The sequence below is a fragment of the Octodon degus genome, unplaced genomic scaffold (genome assembly GCF_000260255.1).
Source record: "Octodon degus isolate 3935 unplaced genomic scaffold, OctDeg1.0 scaffold00014, whole genome shotgun sequence".
In the NCBI taxonomy this organism is placed as follows: Eukaryota; Metazoa; Chordata; class Mammalia; order Rodentia; family Octodontidae; genus Octodon; species Octodon degus.
The window spans coordinates 13179036-13204432 of NW_004524590.1; the positions used below are offsets into that span (position 1 = coordinate 13179036).

The 25397-nt window shown below is 45.0% G+C and overlaps 1 protein-coding gene across 1 annotated transcript in view; it reads right to left on the minus strand.

Annotated features, from left to right (window-relative positions):
* LOC101560274 (5-hydroxytryptamine receptor 5B) overlaps positions 1-25397 on the minus strand; it is a 136397-nt gene that overhangs the window by 109241 nt on the left and 1759 nt on the right. The window contains 3 exon segments of the mRNA XM_012513630.1: positions 5408-5591; positions 5593-5881; positions 5884-6248. Coding sequence (XP_012369084.1) covers positions 5408-5591; positions 5593-5881; positions 5884-6248 — 838 coding nt within the window.

Here is a 25397-nt window from a genome sequence, read left to right on the forward strand (position 1 = left end):
TATTCTGTAGGGACTTAAAGTTCAACATATCAATACCTGATGAAAAATACCTGCTCCATATTATGCCTAAAATGTTTGATATGCAGACAGATAGTGAGGTTAAGCTTAACAGCCAAAGTTGTATGGTAATAACAATAAGCTTGTCTTATGGATGGTTAGCAACCTAAGTTTGCAGTCCAACATTAGAGAAAAAGGAGGGCTGCAAGGAAAGCCAACATTTTGACCCTAGCCTTCCAAGGTCAATTAAGACTCAGGTCATATGAGAACTTGTACTGTAACGTCATGTAACTCGGTAGTGTCCCAAATTTTCTGATCAAGGAGATTATGGGGCCAAAGAGAAAAGTGATCGATGATGTAGAGTCTGCCTAAGGAGAGTCACATGGAGAGAAAACATTGTCTCAGCCTTTTACAGAAAGCACATTGGCCAAGCAATGGCTGTGACTCATCCACATGGCTGACACTGACAAAGGATCTACAATCTGAGGTACAGGATCTCAGGATAAGCCCTGAGGGGATTTCACTGACCTTATCAGACCCAAAATCTACAATTCTTATTGCATAGGTCCCGCTTTACCTTGGTCTTAATCACCCAGCAGAAAAGTATAAAAAGGAAATGTAAGAAGTTAAAGCCATGCTGTTATGTTGAGCTATAGGGGACTCAGGTCAACAATTTCTGACATTGCCAGTGAAGTGGAAGACCCAATACTATTATGAACTAATGAACTCGTTTGGATTATTTTGCTGAGTTAACACACCTATAATATTCAACTAACGGAACTCAACAAAAAAAGGGTATACAGATGAATGTCCATTTTGTATCTGTGTATTCAAGGTGGTTGGGATAGATATATGGTCACATTCTATTAAGGAATAGAGGGATTTGTTCTAATGGTGTTTGTAGATAGGATATCATGTCCGCATCTTCTATAGCCATTAACCACTGGGAGGGATATTTGCAATGTGTTAATTATTGAAACTGTCCTACCAATTTGATTTGAAACTGTCTCATTGCTATTTGTTTATCAATAAAATTATGGAAAAAAAAACAAGGTTACTAAAGGAAACCAGTAAGTTGGTCATGTTGGGTAAATGGTGAAAATCCAGTAAAGAAGGCAGCCAGGAGAATTTGGTGGCTCTTCCAGTTACTCTTTTCTCATTGCTGAGATAAAAGCCCCAACACCCCACACGAAGGAAGGAAAGGTTTATTAGCTCACAGTCAGTGGCAGTTTTAATCCATAATCAGCTGGCTCCAAGGCAGAGTGGCACATGGAATAGAGCAGTCTTTCGTGGCAGCAGCAGAGAGCAGAGCGCAAGAGCAAATGGGAGGAATAGTGGCAACAAATGGCTGCAGAGAGTAAGTCTGTCTCCCTTAAATTGCATTCAGGCTATCTGCCCCAGGCTGGGTGTAGTAATCACACCCATAATCTCAGCAGCACTCTTACCCATAATCCCAGTGGATCATGAGTAAATCACAAACTCTAGAAGCCCACCCCATGACTGCTGAGGCTTTGGGGGAACAACTAGACACAAACCATAACTGGGGTTCTGGGTTGGACTTCCTGGAGTAACTCGAAAGGAGAACCCACATCCAATTTATTGAGATGTGTATTTTATGTATAGGGTGGAGGATTACAGGAACAGGCTTAGATGGGGTGACACAAAGGTGGAGAGTCAGGGAGTAAGTATGGATGAGTAGATGTCTATAGCAGTAGACACTATGACCTGGTAGTTAGGGTGAGTGTTTCAGGTCCTAGCACAGTAGACACTGTTCTCAGACTCAGATAGAGGGGAGCGGATGGAGGAGTAGGATCTTATGCTCAGAGCTCAAGAACCTGGGTGACTTGGAGTGGGGGGATACAAAGGTCAGACTTTAACGGATCCCTCAGAAGGTACCAGCTGACCCTACTGAAGACAGAATCTTGCAGATGTATGGGCCTGGGTCACAAAATCCTCTGAGGCTTCTTCAGGCCAGTGGACATTCAGGTGGTTCACACCTCCATCCAGGGTACTGTACGAGTCACTGGAGGCAATGGCCAACCACAGAGGCTCAAAAAGAAAGTTTAAAATTCCCTGGCTGAGGGAATCTTGCAAAATAGGTGAGTGCCCCAACTCCTTTCAGTTGAAATGGGGAACTTGTGTGATGCCCAATGAAATCTTTTTTTTTTAAGATAAATAATTTGGAAAAGATGGAAACCAATCTCACCAAAATGAAACATCTGGTTAAAGTCTACGATGATCTCGGTAGTCACATCAGTCAAAAAGTTTAGTTGAGTTGTCTTAGACCCCAGGGGTATGGCTCTGGATCTGGAGACTTATAAGCCCTTCATAACAATGTCAGCCCTCTTAATCCACATTTTTATTCTTGACCCATGTATACTGTGGTAAATTATTAACTAATGGTCAACTTATAACACCCAGCTGAACTGAATCAGCAGGGTTCTAGGTGAGAATGGCCCACCTGAGCGTTATTGGCAACAGCATAAGAGGAAAACTGGAGAGGAAGATGGTGTGTTGTTGATTCTCCTGGAGAAACTTGTCACTTTGTGCAGGGAGTGGCTCAATCTGGCAGATGGTCACACCTGTGGAGGTGAGGCAAGGCTGGTCCAAGAACAAAGAGCTCCAGAGACAGGCTATGTCACATGACATTAACTTTATCAAATGTATAAACACCCCCATAGTGGTTGAGCAGTTTCCTTTCCTCCCATCCAAAGACAGCGAGCTCCACCTGAACTCAGCTTTTGTTTCTTTATTTTTCCCATCCTCTCACCATCCTTCCCCCGCAGGAACATCAAGAGCCACACGTACTTGCCATTCACTGTGTTCAAATATCCACAAGTTGACTGACACGTCTCCCAAGGGTCAAGTTCCCTTCTGTTATGGTTTGTGTGTAGTTGTCCCCTCAAAGCCTCATGTAGGTATGGGGCTGATTTCTAGATTTTGTGATTAATTCATGATCCCGTGCTGGGATTATAGGTGTAAGTGCTGCAGGGATTATGGGTGTGAGTGCTACACCCACCCTGGGGCAGATAGCCTGAATGCAGCATTAGGGAGACAGACTTGTTCTCTGTTGCTATTTTGTTGCTGCTACTCTACCCTTTTGCCCTTGCTGTTTTGCTGCCTTCTGCTGCCATGAACTGCTGCCCTCTGCCTTGTGCCACTCTGCCTTGGAGCCAGTTGAGTATGGACTGAATCTTCCACTAACTTTGAGCTAAATAAACCTTTCTTTCCTTCATTTTGGGTGTTGGGTATCTTGTCCCTGCAACAAAAGAAGAGTAACAGAGACACCTTCCTTACAAGTATGGGCCATGTTCTTTGACTAACTTCTGTTGACTGGAATGTAGTAGGAGTGATCATGGATGAGTTCTAAGACTAGGTCATAATAGGCATTCCAGTGTTCTACTGGATTGTTCATTTTCAGGGAAGCTGTCTGGGACTTTGGAACTTCCACGAAGCCCTATGAATGCCTCCTTTCAGCATGAAACTAAGGTCTCTCACTAGAATCGTGCAAGCCATCATGGAAGGAAAGTCTCCCAAGTCTCTTTGCCCTCCAATGACTACAGCCCCATGTGACATCATGACTGCACTGTGCAAAACCTCAGGCCAGAACTACTCACCTAGGGCATTCCCAGAAAGTGTGAGCTAACACGCCTTTTGTTTTAAGACAGTATGCTTTGGGGTAACTTACTTATGCCTTATTATTTGAAGTCTTCTACATACACTTTAATTTACTCTTTACAAGAAAAGTATGAGACAGATGATATTTTCATTCTACATGTGGGGAAATTAGACTTAGATTAAGTCGTTTGACTAAAGTGCTGAGTGGCATAAAAAAAGAATTTAAACTCTGGTCTCCTTAACAAATCCTATTCATTAAGCTACAGTGCATGCTCTCTCCTGATATGTTTGTTGACTGAGCATATTTGAAATTTATCAACCAAGGGTGCCTCCCAACTCTTTTGCTGATGGTCCCTTCCTACACTGAAGATCTTACACACTGACTATATGACCATATTCACAAAAACCTGATAAAACCAAGGCTACATTTATTATTATATATTCTTTACTACTGTATTGATTTTCCTCTAATTTTTAAAGACATAAATAAAAACTTGTCCAGGACACTCTAAAATAATGTGTGACTCTGTGTGATAAATGTACTGCGCAGATGAATAAGTAGGCCCTTGGGTCAATTTGTGAACAGAAATAAAACAAGCAATTTGAAAGGATAAAAAAAGACCACATAATTAAAAACATGATGTCACATTTTAAAAGCCCAAATATTCTGCTTTCTAAAAGTGTATTTTGTCCAAAAGAAGTCCTGACTGTCCAGGAGTTGTCGCAGGCTCCTTTCTGATAACATTGTAGTGTTTGGACCTAGGCACAGAATTCTGGAGAAAGAATGTACACAGTACCATCAGCACAGACTTCTGTCACCAACAGGAAGAAGGACAGGCAATTTATAACACTGGAATTCAACTCATTTCCCCTGCAGCCTAGAGAAAAGGAAGTGGGGAAGTCACAGAGGTGGTATTTCTGGCACATTATTTACAGCGTTTGGGTGTCTGAGGGCTTGCAAATGGACTTTGAGTAAGATCATATTGTTTAGAGATGAAGAAAAGATGCATACAGAAATTAAACAACCATCTAGCTGTCATTAAAAAATGGGAGAGGAGGCATACAGAAAGTATGCAGCTGCTTAACCATCATGAAACAGGATCGGAAGGTATCCTCCAAAATCGCTGGAAGATAGAGCTGGGGTTGGGATTGCCAAAAGAAAGCGGCCCTCGGGAGTCTCGGATCACCCTCACTCCCCCGCCGCAGCAGGGTGCCGGCTGGCAGAGTTGGTGAATATGGTCCGTCTCTGGATTCCAGAATGGACTAGAGTCCAACGGAAGCATGAAATAAAGGGCGAATGGCGTGGGAATCTCTTCATCTGCAGCAGGACAAATTCCATCCTGCACAGCCTAGCGGAGACCAAGAAGTTGGATGCTCTAAGACGGCCATAGGCACCATCACTCCAGAGGAAAAGGAACAAAGAGCGCAGCTAATTAGGTAGAGGAAAGGCGCCCCCGCAAGCCCCCTGCATCTGCAAGCCACGCAGCGTGGAGGGCAGTGCTCTCAGCTTGGGCTTCAGCACTGGTGTGCGTGTGCGAGTGGTTGACCCTCCCCTTCTCTGGCGTTCAGCACGCAGTGGCCCGTGCGGAGCACTTCAGAGTTGCAGCAGGAGGGCAGGTGATAAGCCTGTTCTTTGCTCTTCAGAGAGCAGACCATAAACTCCTGGCGCGCTCCAGATGTGCTGGCTGCCAACATCTGCAAGCGCGGCTCAGATGTGCAAGCTTCTACGCAGTTTCCCAAACGCCCTCTTTCCCACGACCCCTTTTCCCCAAGGCCACAGGCCTTTCCTCACCTCCACGGTGGCGGGTAACGGCAGCACAGCCCGGCGCCGGCGGCCCAAGTGAAATTCGGCGGCTTTGTAGATCTTCCAGTAGACAACTATCACCACTCCGAGAGGCAGGTGAAAGGCGTCACAGGTGGAGAAGACAGCGCAGGATGGCTCCTGGCTCGCCCGGCAGCGCTGAAGCCCGGCGTCGGCCCCAGCCTAAGAGCAGTGGCGGGAGGGCGAGGAGCGCCGCCAGCGCCCAGGTGAGCGCGATCACCAGCGCCGAGGCGCGGCGGCGGGTGCGCGGCGTGCACTGCAGGTGGCGCGTGATGGTCCAGTAGCGGTCCAGCGCGATGGCGGCCACGTTCCAGATGCTGGCCGCGCAGCGCTGCACATCGAAGCAGGTCCACACGTGGCACAGGCTCCGGCCCAGCTGCCACCGTCGCCGGGCCGACAGCTCCCTCATCGGGCTGAGTGGCATCACCACTGCTGCCACTAGATGTCCAAAACGGCCGTCGAAGCCACCAAGTTATGCGGCACGCGATGGAAGGTGCGGACGCGCAGGATGGTGACCAGAACCAGCAAATTCCACAGGAAAGTGGCCGCGATCAGCAGCGCCAGCAGAGTCACCACCAACACCGTGCAGACAGAGTAGGGCGGCTCCCGACCAGGCGGGACCGCGCCCCCGGGTGTGGACCCACTGCCGCCTGGGGCTGGGCTACCGCGGCAGGTCTCTGGGGCCCCCAGAAGGGCTGACCCCGGGGTGGCCGCCGAGAGGAGGCGGCTTCCATGGAGCCTTGGCACGGGACTGCTGAGCTGGGCGCTGAGGCGTAGTCGGGGCGTGGAAGGGGAGGGCAGAAAGGGAACCCTGCGTCCCAGGGAAGGACCATAGAGAGTCTAAGTCGCCCTATCCTGCTCCCTTTTGGGGCTGCAGACTTCCTGTGGCGTTTTTGCCTGGAGTCCTCATAGACCATCTTTTCCAAAGGAGAAAAAAGGGGGCAGGGGAGGGGGCAGGGGAAGGGGCAGGTTCTGTCCTGCTCGGCCCGCTTCGCAGACTCTGGGGCCACCTAGGCTGGGAATCCCCGAGCGGAGCTCCGAGTCCCCGCCGGCCGCAGCAGAAGCACCAGCTGAGCCGCACCTGGTGGGGCTGGAGTGGGCGGGGCAGTTTGTAGAACCCACCAATAGGAGCGGGACCTGCAACTCCACCGGAGCAGGTCGCCCTGCCCAGGCTGCGCCAAGAGAATCCCAAAGGCTAGGTCTCGGGGAAAGATTGGTAGGAATTGCCTAGGCGCCACCTTCGCGTTTGGCTCAGTGGCTTGGTAGAGACAGAGCTCAGTGTCTCGGCTGAAGGGGTTAAGGTTTCTTCAATCCCGACCCGAGCGAAAAGCAGAGCGGCGGGCACGACGAGCTCCCTAACCTAGTTCCAGTCCGCGTTTCCTTCGCAGTCCGACCGCCTCGAGCTCTCAGCTGCGCCTCAAGTTCACTCCCGGCTCTTTGCAGAGGAGCGTAGTTTGGCGGAGACCAGAAAAAGCGAGTTTTCCTTCTTCATTGCCAATTTAAATCCCCACCCCCAACGTACCCGAACTTCTCACTCTTTGAGTGCCTCCCAAATTCAAGCTGGAGAGTTTTTATTTTAGGGCTGCTGAGGTGGAAACCCAGGGCTTTCCATATGCTGGGTAAGTACCCTGACGCTAGCCCTCGGAGTTGCTTTTAGCACCCTTGAGCAAAGGCAGAAAATAAGTGAAATTCCCGCGACTCTACACATCCTGCTCCTCCTCCTCCTGTTTTCAGTATCACATGTTAAAGCAGTAGTTCATCGGCGCGGGCTTGCTAACCTAAAGAGCAGCGCCGGGAGGCGCTGAGGGTTAGCTCCTAGCAAGAGCAGCTCTGGAGAGCCGCCTAGGCTGGAGCCGGTGGACGGGCTTCTTTCTAGTGCTCCCAGGTGCGCACACCTGGGGCTGCTTCCTCCCGGAGCGGCCAGGCTCCAAGGCCGCTCCTCTTTATTCTCCCTTCCTGGTTCGCTCACGAGGAGGCGCTTTCTGCTTTGTACCTTAGGTGACAGTTCTGGCTTACATACATACAGGCAGGACAGCACACTCGCAGGACCTAAGGAACGATGGCTTAGGTATAAATGGTATAAAGGAGACGAATCAAAGGTACCTGGACTTACAGTATAGCCTCAGCCCCAAGTAGTTGATGTCAGAAATGGTGGACTGTCCCGACACAGAGAGGGGGATGTATGTGCTAATCAAGGAAGGCATCTTGGAGGAGGCTGTTGAAATTTTACTGAAGTATAAAGGTGAACATTTTATATTCATAATAACAGAACACTTTTACATACTTACATACGTGTTCAACTTACTAGCAGTCTTTTTAGGACACACTATTCAGTGGGCTGGTCCTCCAAGCCTGGCTGGACTGGGGATGGCTAACATTTTGAGCACAGGAGATGAACAGGCAGGGTACTGGTACAGAGCAGGGTTACAAAGTGCTCAGGAAAAAGCTGGATTCGGGAAGGTTTTGAAGAAATTAACCTAACAAAGAGAATCCTTTAGAAGAAAATGCAGAGTAGCCTTTGAAATACTTTCACGATGTTACTCTCCTCCCTTCACTGAATGTACAGGGCAACAAGAACAAAGAATACTGTTCTGTGAATACACGATGCACCTGGATTCTCAGTCTTGGCTTTTCCTCCCATACGTTTGCAAGCATAAGATCCATTTTTAGGGTGCCAATTTCTCTTCTTTCTTTGCATGCTCTTTTCATAGCATGCTTTTTATATCACACCATCTATCACTCGGAGGTGCCGAGCCACTTAGACTTTCTGAGACAGCCTTTTCATTTGAAAAATGGAAGTAAGTGTATTGCACAAAAGATGGTTATAAAACTAAAGTTAAAGCCAGTAGCACACAGTGTCCAATGAATGATGGTGGTAAGTATTCCTGTTCTAAGTCCTAGACAAGATGTCAAATGCAGTTCTCTTGTGACCTGTGATGTACATCATTTTTAGCATAGTGTTAATCTCTGACATATTCCACAAAAACACTTTCTTTTTCATACTTAATAAATTTACTAGCAATGCTTTAAGGCACTATTCCCAATTGCAGATGAAAAATGTTGAGCCAGGTGGCATGTACACAGGCTGGGATTACAGAATCCCAGCACTTAGGAGGCTGAGGCAGGAGAATCCCCACAAGTTCACAATTAGACTGGGCTATGTAGGGAGTTCAAGGTCAGTGGCAAATACATCGCAAGATCCTATCTCAAACAAAACAAAATGCAAGACACATTTGTCAACTTGCTCTCTGCACAGAATTGTTTTGCTTCCCTGTCAAGACTCCTAGTTTGAATCCCTAACCTGCAATGTATTTGTGTCGAGGCCGAGCTTTCAAAAGGTCAAGTGAGGTCCCAAGGGCAGAATCTTGAGCTGACAGGGCTAGTGTCCTACTGAGGGATGACTAGAGCCCTCACTTGCTCCCACCCCATCACCCAGGAAGAGGATCCTCCCCGGGGGAGGAAAACATGTTGAGCTGCCTACTATGTACCTGATTCAGTGCTAGATGCTAAAGATACTGCAGGGAAAAAATTCTCAGCACCTGGACAGGGGATTTGCAGCCCTCAGAACCATAAGAAATAGGTGCTGAAACTCAGGCCCTGTAACCTATGGCATTTGCCATTGCAGCCAGAGCTGACCAACACACATAGCTTGAGGTTATTTGTTGGGACTCAGCTTTCTGGCCCTTGACTCCCCTTTCATTTGTCTATAACATCAATCTGCCTTGCACATATTAGATGGGGGTTCAGATTGATTGCCTTCATGTCAGTATTTTAGGTAAATGTTATAACATAAAAAAAAAAAATCCACATAATCTGTCCTTTAGAAAACTCTATTGAGTCTCAATGGTACATCGTTGGCTCCTCGCCCTTCAAGCCCTGAACACTGTGGCCCTGCTGACTGCAGTCTGGCCACACGGGCCTACTGCCTAGAGCATGACATGTGTTCCCCTCCCAGGGCTGCTGTGCCATCGCTTTTGTCTGGATGCTCTTCTCTCAAACAAATGGTGGTCATTCTCTGAGTTCTTTTGCATCTCTGCTCCTTGGTCCCATCTCAGGCAGGCAGGCTGCTCCCATTGGCTCTGGGACTAATTTCTTGTCACAGCATCTCACAGAAGTACCACCATGTCATCTATTTCATTTCCTTTCCATTCTCTGCCTTTCCACTAACAAGCATGCACTTCTTGTGCAGGGAATTTTTTTCCTGCAGTGTGGTTAGCATCTAGCAGAGAGCCAGGTGTGTAGTAGGCAGCTCAATATGTTTGAATGAAGTGGTTTTTTTTTCAGAACCGGGATTGAACTTAGGCACTTGTGCTTACCAGGCAAGTGCTTATTCTACTAAGCCATCTTTCTGGCCCCTGAATGAAGTTTTTGATTGAATTAATGAGAAGTTGTTGCATGAGGTGATCCATGGGCCAGAGTGTCCCTGCACATTCTTGTTGGTTGTGCAAAGAGTGCGAGACCCTGACTATTCATTGCCAAGGTCGTTTCTCAGAGATGTGCTTGCAGCAAGCATGCCTAAAGAATAAGCTCATCTTTGCTCCTGGGTGCAGAGCAGGCTTGCTTACACCCACCACTGAAGTGAATTCAGAGCTCAGTTCTTTTCTCTGACATGGCTGTAGCCTGAGCAGAAGCCCAGCGTGGGCCATTTCTGTCACCCATGCAGTACTTGGGAAACTGGGCAACTAGTGCAAACAAACAGGAAGGCCTACAATTAGGAGAAATTTCCCTTCTGGCCTTATTTCCTTGCTGCATACTCTTTCCCATTTAATAATGGAGTTAAAATGTAAGGGTGGGCAATGATCCTTTTGTGTATTTCCAAATTATACTTCTGAGAAATGTAATGAGTTCACTGTTCTTTTTAGCTCTGTCTTTGAACAAATAACAGAGACTGGCAGCCTGGTAAATCAAATTTTTAATCATTAAAAAGTTTAATTGGCGTATGGTGATATATTTTATACTTTAATTTCACATTCTGTAATGACTAAAAGTGCTTCATTTTTCCCACATGGTGATTTATTATCCATGTATTCTTTTGTAGAAGTTTTCCAGACACTTTTAAGAGTGTAGGTGCTGATTTTGTGGATATTTGTCAACATTAATGTACTTACAGCATACATTAGCAACAATATTCCTGCTTGTTAAGGCCTGTGTCTAGATACCTCCCCGAAGTTTCTTGTACTCATAGGTGGGGCTTTGGGGATGTGGCTGGATCTAACATGTGTCGTACTGGGATCAGGCATGTGTGGTACTGGGATTAGGCATGTGTGATCTTGGATTAGTCCATTATTTTGTTTAGTATAGTTCTGGGTGTTGAGAACAGAAAGGACCACGCTCTGCACATGTGGCTGCACCCCAAATAACCTGGAGGAGATAAAAGGGACGTTTGCTGTGGCTTCTTACTGCTTCCTGCCTGCCCGCCCCCCAGTCTGTTTGTCCTGTGCCGTGCCCCCCACTTCGCCATGCTGTCGGCCAATTCTGGACTGAAGCCTGTGCAAACTATAGGCTAAAATAAACTTTTCCTCTTCTAACTTGTGGGTGTCACGCATTCGGTCTTAGCAAGACAATATTTATCACATTTTTGTACTGCTTTCTTTTTTGTTTTTTCTTTGGCTTCTTTCTTTGCATTTATTCCATTATATTTTGTGGTGTATGTTTTTCTTTTATGTAATAGAACAAATTGGTCTTGCTTCCATTAGCATCCAAGGTACTCATCAGTCACGAGTGGCTTTCCTGCTCCCTATTCCAATGATTAAAGTTCGTGGCTAGACTGTCAGGGTAATTTCATGCTCCTCTGGAGTCACGGTTGTATGCAACACGTGGCAGTGAGCCTTGTCACCAGCACGTTGTATGCAGTCCAGTCCACAGAGGCTCAGCCTGATTCCGGGTGCAGGACACCATGGTGCTACCCAGATGCACGTGATACTGTTCTGGTCCTGGTGGACTTCCATCTACCAAAGACCCAAACTACTTCTGTAATGACAACAATGCAGAAACATGTGCCAACAGCAGGCTGAGAGCACGGACCAGGGCTGCTGGCCGCCTCTTCTGGAGAGCAGGAGAGGGCTCCTGTGAGGGAGGGGGCAAGTGGGTACCAGGCAGCAGGGGGAGTGACTGACAGCAGGGAGCTGAACTGGAGCAAAGCAAGACAAAGCCAGCAGGGAATGGTTGACAAGTGCCCCAGACTGAATGACAGTGCACTCATGTCTAGTTTGTCAATTTTTTTTTATTTTTTAAAAAACCTGAAGTTGAACATTCTAGCATTTTTATTCAGTCTGTCCTTCCATTTCTCTTTAGTATTTCCATGTATCTCCTGTGATTATCTTTTGTGCTGTTACTAAAAAGTTTTCAGGGCTGGGGAGATAGCTCAGTAGAATAAGTGCTTGCCTGACAAGTGCAAGGGCCTGAGTTCAATCCCCGGTTCCTCAAAAAAAAAAAAAAAAGCATTCATTGTTTGATATTATTGGTCTTGTGTATTCCAGATGATTTTAACAATATTTTATTGAATCCTTCTCCTATTTCATGAAGTCGCAGATTGTGTTACCTCCTTGAGGACCTGGCCTCTCCCAGATTTGCCCCACACCCATACCTCAAGTCTTTTTCCTATTTCATGAAGTCTTAGACCTAGAGTTACATCCTTTGAGAAGCTGGGCCTAATCCCTGAACCTGCCACAACACCAGACCTGGTTGCCATCAGATTTTGAAGTTAGCCCTTGGAAGACACCAGTTGCTGCCTCTTGAGCAGATGGCAGGCTACCTCGGGACAGTGTCAGAGCATGTCCAAGACTTCCTCAACCTCCACACTACTCACATTTTGGACTAGGCAGTTCTTTGTTTTGTGAGCTTTCCTGTGCACTGTAGGATGCACACTGTCTTTGCTCCCCTCTACCCACCAAATGCCAGAGCCACCTTCATGTTATGACAAATAAAATTTTCTCCAGACATGCCAACTGATCACTATGGGGCAGAACTGTGCCCTCCCCCACTCTCTGATTTTATTTGGTACAGGGTCTCACTATGCAGCTTGGGCTCATACTGATCCTCCTGTCTCAGCCTCCCCAGTGCGGGGATTATAGATGTGTGCCACCAAGCCCAGGGTTCTGGAGCTGGCATGGTATGCAGTACCGGGGATCAAGCCCAGGTCCTTGGGCATGCCAGGCAGGCTCTTAGACTGCTGAGCTATCTCCCCAGCCCAAAATTGCCCCTTTTGAGAATCAGAGATCTAGATTATTTAGTGTCTCCATCTGACATGTTCCCTCTGGCCTGTCCTTTCAGGTCACAGGAAGTCTTAGTTCTATCAGTTCTCCTGCAGCCTCTCAGATAAGGATCAGCAGCCCTGAAATCACCCTGTGGATTGGTTCCCTGTGTAAGAATCAATCTCTTCTATAAGGAATCACACAGAGAAAACACTGGTGGCTGGATATGGCTGTTCGGTGTCCCTGTGTCGTTGAAAGGGTTAGCTGGTTCTCTGCATACAAGGGTCTCCCTCACCCCTGGAGCATGAGCCTCAACCTGCCTTACACCATAGCCATTTCTGGGGTGCCCTGCACTCTCATCAGACACAAAGGATTCTCCTGAGACTACACCTTAGCACTTCCCCGGCCCTGGACAATGTCGACTCCCGAAGAGATGCATGTTACATTACACCATTACCCATTGCACCATGACACTGGGTGTGAAGTGTTCAAAAGGGAACCTGCAGTGAGTACATGTTATTGCATCCTTCCTGCGCCATCCTAGCTCCGTTCCACTCCCACCTACAGGTGATTCTGTAGGAGACACTTCCAGATCCTCGTCTTGGTCCAAGAAGCCAATATTTGTAATCCTAAAGTTACGTTACTGGAATCCCATCAAGTTGATTCCAATCTACCACTTACAATGCAACCCACAGTGAAAATAAAGACATTAAATTATATCTTCAATCATCGGGGAGTCAAGGGGCTCTAAGTCCAGCCACAAAGACAGCTTTCTGGAACCAAGAGAGCGACCCAGGGCCTCACCCAGTTTTATTCAGTGGAGGAGTGGCTTGAGGAGGACTGACTGAGAGTTGTGGGAAGTAGGCGACTACTGTGAGCTGAGCTGGGTGGGTGGCCTACATTTACCTCCACCATATGCAGAGAGGGTAATCTGCATTATATGGTATCTAATGTTTTGGTAAGTCTGGTGCTTCAGCTCTGATGTAGTCTTGCAGGCCCCAGGAAGTCATAGCCTCTGTCTCCAGGCTCATTCCAGCTGGCCATGCACGGAGCATTGGCTCTTCCGTCCTGTCTCGACTCGGCTCACATTAAAGAGCAGCAGGTGTAGGTTACCAGGGAAACACACATGCCACCTTCAAGGACCATCACCAGCACCTGAGCTAGACCAACACACATTGCTTAAGGCCAATTGAAGGATAAACAGAAGTCCCAGCCAGCGCTGTACAGAACAATATGAGGAAACAGGGTCAGGCTCAGTCAAAATGGAGACAGTCACTCTTCTTTCAAGGAGAGCTGCTCAGGTGGTCCTCCACAGGTTCAATTACTAAGTCAGAGTGCTTCACACACACACACACACACACACACACACACACACACACACACACACACACCTTGAAAACAAATGAAAAATTGTGAGGAATAACACAGTAGTTATGTTTCCTTTGCAAAACAAATCCCCTCAAAAGGAATATAGTCGACAAAGAAGCATCCTACATTCAGTGAAATGCTCTGTACAGGCAAGCTGACCAACTTTAATCCTTGGCATTCCAGAAAAGATATTTTACCCCCAAAACTCAGATTGCCTGTTATCAAAGATGCAAGCCAGCCATCCACATCCAGAGGAACTGAAAGCCTGCCTGCAGCTGGAAAACAGCCTTCTCTTTTTCTACCCACTTCTTATCTCCATTAGGGTTTTCAAAACTCATGAGGAAACAAAAGAAATAATTTATGTTCACACAAAACGTACACTTGGCTGCTCATTGCAGCTTCACTCATGATTGCACAGGAGTTGAAATTTGGAAGCAACCAAGAAAAAATCAAGTTGTCCAGTCTCAGCCAGGTACCATATTACATGTATAGTTGGAGATAAGTTTAGATTTAGATCCTCCCTCTATTGACAAATATCATGGCATCATCTGCCTTTGTGTAACTACGTCAACAACATTCTTTCAATGATATTTTCCACTGAAATCTAACAATTAAAATCTTCTCTTGTGCTATGAGCTACTATTCCGTGTTACAGCCTACTATTCGTTCCCAGCAATCCAGAGACGTTTTCTCTCAGGAAACTCATCTGGGCTTGATGCTGGTGCCAGCCTGCTCACTGCTGGAGATTTGCTTTGGAATACAAATGGGTGCAAATGCTTTCTCCTGATAAGCAATGGGCTTACCTCCAGTCCACTATCAAAATAATGTTAGCGATCAGATGGAGCAGGGAAGAGAAAAGGCGTTCAAGGAAACACCTAGGCATAATTGGAGTTCTTCCCATCCTGTGGGTGCAGAAGCTGATTTCTTTGTAGGAGTGTATGGGGATAGTCCCTTGGAGTAAGTGTTCCTCCTACTACCCTCTGAACTCTAATCAGCAGATGAGCTCCTTGCCCTGCTCATCCCTAGCTGCTTCCTTTTATATGACCTAAGGTGGCTTTAAAAACAATTCCACATATTCAAACCTCAGCTCTTAAGTACCCCCCCCTTTTTTTTTTTTTTTTTTTTTTTGCAGAACCAGGGATTGAACTCAGGCCCTTGTGCTTGCCAGGGGAGCAGTTATTCTACTGGGCTATCTCCCTGGCCCCAGCACTCCTCTTTTCTTATGACAAATCTCTAGCAAAAGTCTATGGTCAAAACTCAAAAGCGTTCCACAATCTTGATAATAAAGCCCAGCTGCCTGCTGCCAAAACCCTGAACAAACCGGTCGCATCCCAGGACACACCCACGGAGCTGAGGCCATGCCTGGTTTCGTGCTCTGTTCTCGCTGTAGTCCTCCCAGGCTCACTTGCCACCTGTCGGGCTTCCTCATCACTAGGGGTGACAGGAGCAGCATAAGACGATGCAGAGGGAGTGCATGGAGTGTGTTTCTCAGCTGGCCTTTTCTGTGCACCAAGTGGCTCACAGGAGACAAAGCTGGGAAGGAGGCCTGGAGCTAGGACTTACCCACACCTGCTGTCTCAGTTACTCTTCTCTCATTGTGGGACAAATACCGGACACCCAAAATGAAGGAAGGAAAGGTTTACTTAGCTCACAGTTACTGGAGGGTTCAGTTCACACTTGGCTGGCTCCAAGGCAGAGTGCACAGGGCACAGCAGCTGCTCCTGGTAGTGGAGTAGAACAGAGCGAAGGGAGGGGCTGCGGCAAGGCACGTAGCTAGCCCCTCCTCCACTTCCTCACGTTTGTCTGCAGAGTGTCTGCCCCAGGGCACTCACACCCATAATCCCAGCACTGCGCAGAGAATCAATCACAAACTCCAGAAGCTGCCCCATGACTGCTAGAGGCTCTGCGGGGACAGCGAGGCACAAACCATGACACCCGCCCTGCAGGCTAATGTACACTCTGCACCCAGATTGCGGATGCTCAGAGTTTGGGGTAACAAGGATCAGGGAATTTAGTTCCAGATCTTACAATGGAAACACCAGCTCTAAGCCCAACACATGAAACTGCCAACCTCAGAGAAGCAAAGTAGAACAGTACTTTCAAAAACTATGTAAATCAAAGAATTCCAAGGCTTTTCCTAACTAGAGGCATGATATTTAGAAAAAGAAAATTCATCACTGAGAGATGATGTAGAGGTTAAAAAAATAGAGTGAGATAAGATGACACTTAGTAAGTTTCATGCATATGTTTATAGAGTGCATATAAAGAATTGTAAAGAAATATCCTTCCAATGCATTGCCTGCTCGTGAATTGTGGCTGTAACCTTTTCAAGTAAAGCGTTAAATATTTCTTAAAAGGCACAGGTTTAAGCATAGCATTTTCCAATCTCACCTCTATCCTATTTTACACTCGGAGATGAAAACTATGAAAACCACAATTCTTTCTAAGATCCTGGTGCAGAATTCTGATTTCAGGCAGCCCTAGACTTCCATTCTCTCCCTGGATGGTTTCTGAAGTGGCCAGAACTTTGGAAGGAGGGAAGAGTGCTTCCAAGTCCTGTAGATCCCTCCAGCTAGCCAGGCTCTGGCTCCATACGTTTTCTTTCTCCTGTCTTTCCTCTTTGGTTCTGATTTTCTCTTTCTTGGAATATGATTTCTTTCAGTGATAAGGTAGAGCCTCCTCATCCAAGTTACTTTGATGCATACTGTCCTAATCATTTTCCTAGTCACCAGAACAAAATAGCAGACATTGCAACTTAAAGAAGGGGAGCTGTATTTTGGTTCACAGTTACAGTCCATGTTGGCTGGATCTAGGGCAGGACAGCATGTTTTCTCACTTCCCAGATAATCTTGTCATGGAGGATTATATGGCTTTCTCTGTTTTTCTTTTCCAGTTTCTTGTGTGTGGCTGATCCAGTGGAGGTCTGTTTTCTGAGCCATTTGACAATAGATGTAGACATCTACTCAAAAGAAATTCTCCATTTTGTACCTGTATATTCAAAGTGGTGAGGATAGATATATAGTTACATTCTCTTAATGAATAGAGGGATTTGTTCTAATGGTGTTTGTAAATAGGATATCATGTCCGCATCTTGTACAGCAAATAACCACTAGAAAGAATGTATGCAATGTGTTAATTATTGAAACTGTCCTACCAATTTGATTTGAAACTGTCTCATTGCTATTTGTTTATCAATAAAATTATGAAAAAACCCCCCAAAAAACAAAAGAAATTCTCAGCCTGATATTCTAGTGGTAAGATGTGACATTTTCAGTATCCTGGTGCTCTTTACTGAGGATGAGATGATACAGGGTCTGAGAATGTCCATAACCATCCCTGCCCCTCACCCAGACATGACTGACTACATGACAAATTCTGGAATCTCAGTGAAATATTAGCCACAATTTCCATTATTGACTTCAGAAGGTACTAGTAAAAGTCAATCATTGTAGAAATTAAAAGTGATTCTCTTTCTTCTGTTATTTGAAGAAATAACTCTTCTTCTAGGAAAAGAAGAGAGGGAAAAGCTGAGCTCTAGGTCCTGCCTTCAAATTTTAAAAAATTAGGGCCGGGGAGATAGCTCAGTAGAGTAAGTGCTTGGTCCTGAGTTCAATCCCCAGTACCGCAAACCCCCCCCCCAAAAAAAAAAAAACCCCAAACAAAACAAAACAAAAAACCAACCAACCAAACACACACACACACACACACACACACACACACACGCACAAACACATATGCTTGTACTACCCCTTTAAAACAAAACTTTTGACTAGTTTGGAAGGGATATTTTGCAGTAAAATACAAGGTACATGTAAAAATTCATGGTTAACCTCATACTCAATGGTGAAGGGTTGAAAGCTTCTTTCACCTAAAATTAGGAATAAGACAAAGATGTCTTTCATCACCTTTCTCTAAAAGAGTACCATGAATGAGAATGGAAAGAACCCACCAAATAGGGCAAACAATCAAAGAAGAATAAGAGGTATACAATAGTAGTCTTTCAGTTATTCTTTTGTGTTCAGCAGCAGAATATTTTCATCAGCACACCCTACAAATGGACTTCTCTTCCACTTGATGAGTCATGATTCCTCCTGAGTCTACAGGGTGGATTTCAAAGAAATAGCTGTAGCTCAGTTCCACAAGTGACGCCTGGCCACCAGTAACTGTCACAGTCATTATGCATGTCCACAACACACTAGAACTTTGTGCGATATCCTATCCTCAAACTGTTAGAAGTGCTGGTCATTTACTTGCCATTCCAGTATTTATCTTATGTTTTACTCTTAGTACTTCGCTATCATGAAAACTTTTTCTTAGTTCAATTGTTTTGAAACATTTAATTTTCTGAATATTGCTTAATCTTAATTTTCGTTCTAAGATTTATACTGTATCTTTGACTTACAATTTATTTAAGACATTGTATGATATCTTCTCCTAGTATTAGAAACTTTAAAAAGTGTATTTCCATTTTCTATTCACTTTAAAAAAATAACAGATGTTTGCAACTATGTTGTTTACTTATTATTTCTTGCCTATATCTTGTAATATGAGAAACTACTTTGGCAGTAACAATACACAATGTACTAACCATTGTTACTCTCCTAAAATCTTGTTTTGAGATTTTGTACCATTGTTTTTATTTTTTTTCTTTAAAATAAAAATAACTGATGTCAAAAAAAAAAAAAAAAGTAAAAGAGTACAAGTTGTGTACAAGAAAAAAGAAACAAAATAAAAAGCCTACCTCTATTTGTAGGTGGCATGCTCCTATGCGTGGAAACCCCTAAAGAATCCACATAAAATAACTAGAGCTAATTAATTTATTCAGGAATATTTCAGGAAGCAAGATAAGCAGGAAAAATAAGTTTCATTTCTGTGCAAAAGCAACCAGCCACACGAAGGGGAAATTGAAACCAATTTATAATAGTATCGAAGTGAAAAAATGTGTAGGAATAAGTGTAACCAAATAGGTGCCGATCTTCTAAGTGGAAGCAAAGAAAAGATTGCTAGAAGAAATAAATAGAGCTAACGAAATGAAATGACAGTTCATGTTCATGCCCTAGAAGGTAATACTTTTAAGATAGCAGTGGCCCTCAGAATGATCTACAGGTTCAACGGAACTCCTATCGGAACCACAATATCCTTTTCAGCAGAGCTGGAAACCCAATCCTGGAATTCAGATGAAAGCTGAAAGACCTAGAATGGCTTAAGCAGTTAAACAAAGAATGAGGCTGGAGGTTCAAAGCTTACTAGAAAGCCACAGTAATCACAATGGTGTGGTACTGGCATCAGAATAGCCCAGTGGGCTACAACTAGAAATAATCCCAAGTGCTTATAGTAAATTGATTTGGGACAGTAGTGATGCTGGGGAGAGGATTATCACCTTCAGTGGAGAATCTGGAATAAGTGGACAGCCATGTGTAAAGGATTAAAGTCAAATCCTTACCTCACATCATGTACACAAATGAATTACAGTTCATTAAAGACTGAAACAGAAGAGCAATGGCTATAAAAATTCTTAGAAGTCAACTTAGAGGAAAAGCTTTATGACTGTGGCTCTGGCAATTTTTCTTAAACATAACACCAAAGATGCAAGCAAATATGAAAATAAACCAATTAGAATTGATCAAAATTGAAAACTTTTATGCATGAAGGAACATAGTGAGGGAAAAGACGACCCACACAGTGGGAGAAACTACTTAAAAATCACATATTTAGTGAGTCTAGTATTTGAAATATAAAAAGAACTTTCTACTCAATAATAACAAAACTAATTTTTAAGAGGACAAAGTGTGTGAACAAACCATTTTTTCAAAGAAGATGTGCAAATAGCCAACAAGCACGCGAGAAGATTCTGAGTCATATCTGTTGCTGGGAAGTGAACATCAAAACCACAATGAGACGCCGTATGTTACGGTTGTCTGGATGCCCCCCAAAGCCTCATGCCAGGTGGGCTTCTTGGAGGAAGCTGAATCCAAAGTTTGCAAGGGACCCATGGTCCGCTGCTGAGATTACGGGTGTGAGCGCTACACTCACCCACTCACCCTAGGGCGGGCATCTGCACAGTGTAAGAGCCAGAAAGAGGCTTGTTGCTCTCTCATTGATTTTGTTGTCTTCTGTCTGCCAAGAATTGCTTTCCCCTCTGAAGCCCCCCTGCCTGGAGCCAGCCAGTTATGGACTGACACTGCTACCAGCTGTGAGCTAACCGTTCTTCCTTTGAGTGTTGGGTATTTTTTCCCAGCAATGAGAAAAAATAATCTACAGACCATGTTACATCTATCTGAGCTATAATGATATACATGTATATATAAAAATATCATTGGCAAGAATATGGAAAAGTTGGACCTCTCAGCTAACATAATATAATGTAAAATGGTATACCTGGTGTGAAAATTAGTTTGGTAATTCTCCAATACACAAAACATAATTATTGTATGACACAGATTTTTTTTTAACTTGGCTCCAGTTCTGCTATTATTACTGGAAGATTTTCTTTTTACATTTGATTTTATTGGCACATTTTAGATCTACATTATGACCACATTCATCATAGCAAATTTGCACCTGTATGATACAACTTGTTTTTCCCCTCTCCTATACCCTCGCTTCAGCCCCTTCTCCCCTCCCCATTTACAAGCTTCGCTTTTATGTTTTCCATCTTTTCTTTTTTTAAATTTACTTTTCCCTCTTTCCTTTTCTTCCCTTCCCCTCTCTCTTGTTCACCTCATTTGAACACTTTCCTCCTATTTCAAAATACATTCTGGTCCTTAATTACACTTTGTTTTTCACAACAGAGAAACAATCCAGTATTCTTGTGTGTGCCCAGTTTATTTCACTTAAGAGTATGGACTCAAGGTGCAACCATTTTCTTATATATCTTGTGTATCTTTCTTTATGGCAGAGTAGTACTCCACTGTATAAAAAAAACCCCACTTCTTTATCTGCTAACTAGTTGATGGGCACCCAGGTTATTTCCAATATTTCACTATCACAAGCTAGAGTACACCTACAAGCATGGGTTTGCCTATGTCATTGTGGTGTGATGCTTTGATTTCTTTTGGAAAGATACCCAGGAGGGGAATGGCTGATGGCCTGGAAAGATACCCAGGAGGGGAATGACTGATGGCCTGGATTTTTTACTCCCAATTAAATATTCAAAATAATTTAAAATAAGTTTTCAAAGAAAAGTGTATACATGTGTTCATAGAACATGGAACATGATAGTGTTGACAAGAATGTGGAAAAACTGGAACTTGCTGGCAACATAACATATTATATAATGTATTATTCATAATAATCAAAAGGTCCACTACTGGATAAATAAAATACAGTATATCCATACAATGGTATATTCAGCTGTAAAAAAGTACTGATACATATGCATGAATACTGAAAACATGATGCTAATAGAAGCTAGACAAAAAAGGTCGCATAGTATGATTCCATTTATAAGTCTACACTAGGCAGTCATGCAGACAGAATATGCATTAGGATACTTGTTAGTAGCTAAGGGCAGGCAGGGAATGTGCAGGAATTGCAAATGAGTACAGGGATTCATTCCGAGGCTGTGAAAATGTTCTAAAATTATGGTGGTAGTTGCAGCTCTGCACGTAAAAACAAATCATGGAATTATACACCTTAAATGGGTGGATGTTATGCTATGTAAAGTGTGACACGAAAGCTACCCAAAATATTACCCCTCGTTAAAGTCTTCACAAGAACCAGACCTGTCCTGGCCCCGGCCACGCAGACACTGCCTGCACGCACTGGAGCGTTACAACTGTCTTTTCGGCTGCTGTTCTCCCCTTGGCCTCTGGTCGGTTATTTTTGGGTTCTGTTCTCAGGCCCAGCAGCTGCTGCTTTACCTACCTGGGCTTCATTCCAAACACTGCCTGGAACAAGCAGGGGTGGTAGCTCTTTGGTGATTTGCTCACCTATGTGTATTCTGGGATTCAAGGAGATAGTCTGTTGCTTCCTTTGGTGACAAATGTCCTCTGTGCTTCTTGGCTTTGCCTTCCAATTGCTCTGTTTATGTTACGATTCAGACAGACACAAATGCTGGGTTGGCATCGTCGCCGCCAACTTCCTAGAATTCCTGCAGGACAGCTTTGTAAAATGCTGGATTTAGGACACATTCCCAACACTTCTCCCCAGTTTACGTTTATTACTGACCACTTGAGCAGCACGGGTGTGTGACTTCAGAGATGAGACAGGGGAATGTGCAGCGCTGTGCTTCATCCACTGCAGATAGGGCCTCCCCTGGCACTACCAGAGGACATTCTTTAAAGCAGGGAATGCTAGTGAATTCAAGTCTTTCCCACCCTGGGCTTTGGAGAATTTGGAGTCCAAACAGAGCTTGTTCCAAAGTTTCTTCAAGTCCTGTGGTCTATTAATATTTAAACCCATTTCCACCGGTGTAAAACCCTGTCCCAAGGGCGAATGCTAAAGTCTCAGCACTTAAAACTTCTCTCTTCCAAATGAGTGACAAGAGTCCTAGCAAATATGTACACGTATGAACACGTTCTTTAACTGGAAACAAGAATGCTGTGTTCATTTTTTATTGCCGTTATAACCAATTTACACAAGCCATGTGGTGGATTGTAGCTCCACCCTGCAGTTTTAAAGCCAGGTGCTCAGTGTCTCTAAAGCCCCAACTTTCTGACTGTGGCTTCTGTTGTCACATCGTCTTCTTACACTGTGATGTTCTTGCTTCCAAAGGGCCTGTGAAAGTACAGGTTAGTGGGCCTATCTGCATAACCTACAATAATATCTTTGTCAAAGGCGCTAATTAAAGCACATCTACGAAGTCCTCTTGCCATGCAAGGTAATATATCCATGGCTTCCAGGACTAGGATGTACATGTAACTGAGGTGCTGCTATTGGGTCTGTCAGCGAGCTCAGCAGCCCTCGGCCTCCCAAGGACCCCAGCAGCTTTCTCTTCCTGTCCTCACCAAAAGCTGATCCCCTCATCCGGGTGATGAGGAGCTAAGAGCCTCCAGGCTCCAGAGCCAGTGGAGTGCAAATGCCAGCCCACCTCTTAAAGCCAAGGGTGCGCCTAGTGGCATTTATGAAAGAAACTTTCCATAAATATTAGTTACCAAGGAAGAAGTCTGGAAGGAACCTTGTTTTTCACCTTAAATTTTTAGAATTTTTCTCCATTTTGTGCTTTCCTTCCCTTTAACCAAAAAATCTTCCATCCCATGAAAACAATGACCTCTTCCCAGTCTAGTGTCTCTTGACCTATGTAAGTCAGCAGTTCAACATTCATTTTTAACAGTAATAGGGGTTTTGTGCTCATGCCATAGAACACCACGTGACAGAAGCTTTGTGGCTACTATTTGAGCCCTTTCGTTTTACTTCAATCATCATCATCATCATCATCATCATCATCATCATCATCATCATCATCATCATTTTTGCTGGCTCAGCCTGCCCTGAGGGCAGGGCTAGACCGCTGTGGTGCTGGGGATTGAATGGCGGCGGTCCTGTGCGCCTGCCTAAGCTTGCCTAAGCAGGTACTTTAGACTGCTAAGCTATCTCACCAGCCCTCTTGCTTCAATTATTACACATCCAAAGCTCAAGGATCACTAATATTGTTGGTGCTGGAGGCTGAAAAATCTGTGCTGGAAGCCAGTCCAAGGTGACAATGTCCAAGGTGAAAGTGAAGACTGGAGCTCCACTGAAGAAAGCAGAGGAAATCCTTTCTTCTTTCTCTTGCATGCCATTCTGGTGATAATCCTCCCTAGGATGTAGCTCTGGAAATACAGAGCTACGCTGAGCCAGTTTAGTTCAGCATTACTTTCTCAAGTTGAAAGAATCAATCAACCATCACATCCCCAAAGGCCCAGCTGTCAGAGGCTCAGTCCCTAGAAGGGAGGTACAACTAGAGGTGATGAAACCTTCAGGAGGCAAGGCCCAGTGGGAAGGTGCTAGGCCACTGAGCAGGGGTGCACCTTCAAAGGGAATCGTGAGATCCTGACTTTGTCTTCGCTTTCAGTCCTGACCACAAACTGAGTGATTTTGCTCCACCACACTCTGCTGCCCTAATGTGCTGCCTGTCATGGGCCCAAAGGCAGTGGAGCCAACTGACCATGCACTGGCAGCTCCAAAACTGTGGGCAAAATAAACTTTAAATAAGTTGACCATCTCAAGTATTTGTTACATGACAAGGCTGAATAACATGGCCTTCTTACTTTTCTGATACTACCAGATAATGTGCTCCGGTTAAAAGTAACAACATAGAGGTCGGTCAGATAGCTCAGTGGACTAAAGTGCCTCCTTAGGCAGGTGCGGGGGCTGGGGGTTCCATTCCCAGCGTGCCGTGCCAGCCCCATTCCCGGGGTAGGCTGAGATGGCAACTGAGACAGGGCATGGTGGCACATGCCTGTAATCCTAGCGCTTGGGAGAACTGAAAACAGGAGGATCACAAGTCCAATCTGTGTAGTGAGACCCTGTAATTAAATTGTAGAAACACTTTTCTAGGGCCAGGGATATAACTCAGCAGTGCTGGGCCCGCCTGGCAAGCGTGAGGACCCCAGTTCAATTCCTGGCACCAAAAAAGCAAAAAGCAAAAACAAAAACAACACTTTCCTTCACTGATGAACTAACCTTTAAGTTCAGCTCAGCTACATGAGAAAACTAAAAGACAATGTTAAAAGACAGCATTTTCACAGCAGGAACTAAAGGGACTGATGGTTGCATATGCTGTACTACACAAAATGCTTGGGATTTGTTAAGTCACACAGTAATCCTGAGAGACAGGGATGAACTCCCATGGGCTCCCACGTGGTTTACTCACGGCAACTCACCTCTACGCCTCTCCCATTCCTGGTAGACTAGAAGTTTCTTGAGTGGGGTTGTGGTGCTCAGCTCTGCTGCCACATCATCCGCACAGCGCTCTACACAAAGTAGTTACTCCCGAAAGCGTCCCTGGATGAAGGGCTCTAACATCAGATTCCAAATTCTCTTCAGATTTCAGTCTTCATTTTGGAACTATCTCTTTGGATATCCAACAGAATTCTTAAAAGTGACTGGCTCCAAACTAATTACCCAAGGGCCAGGGATATAGCTCAGCCTGCCCAGCTAGTACGAGGTCCTGAGTTTGATCGCCAGTACTAAAAAACAACAAAAAACCAAACTAGGTCTCTCTCTTCCTCATAAATCCTAACTCCTCCTGATTTCTCTTCCTTTTAATCTATTTACTGAGCTAACAGAAATAAGGGGTATGAGGATGCCCTTCAGGATGGTCTTGGTCAGGTCGCCTCATTGTGGCACTGTGTGACACACAGAGCTCATACACTGTGGGACTGTTCTGTGCACCATAGCATGCTGAGTGTCCTCCTGGGCCTCCACCCACCGGATGCCAGTGGTGTCTGCCACCAAGCAGTGACAAGTAAAACTGT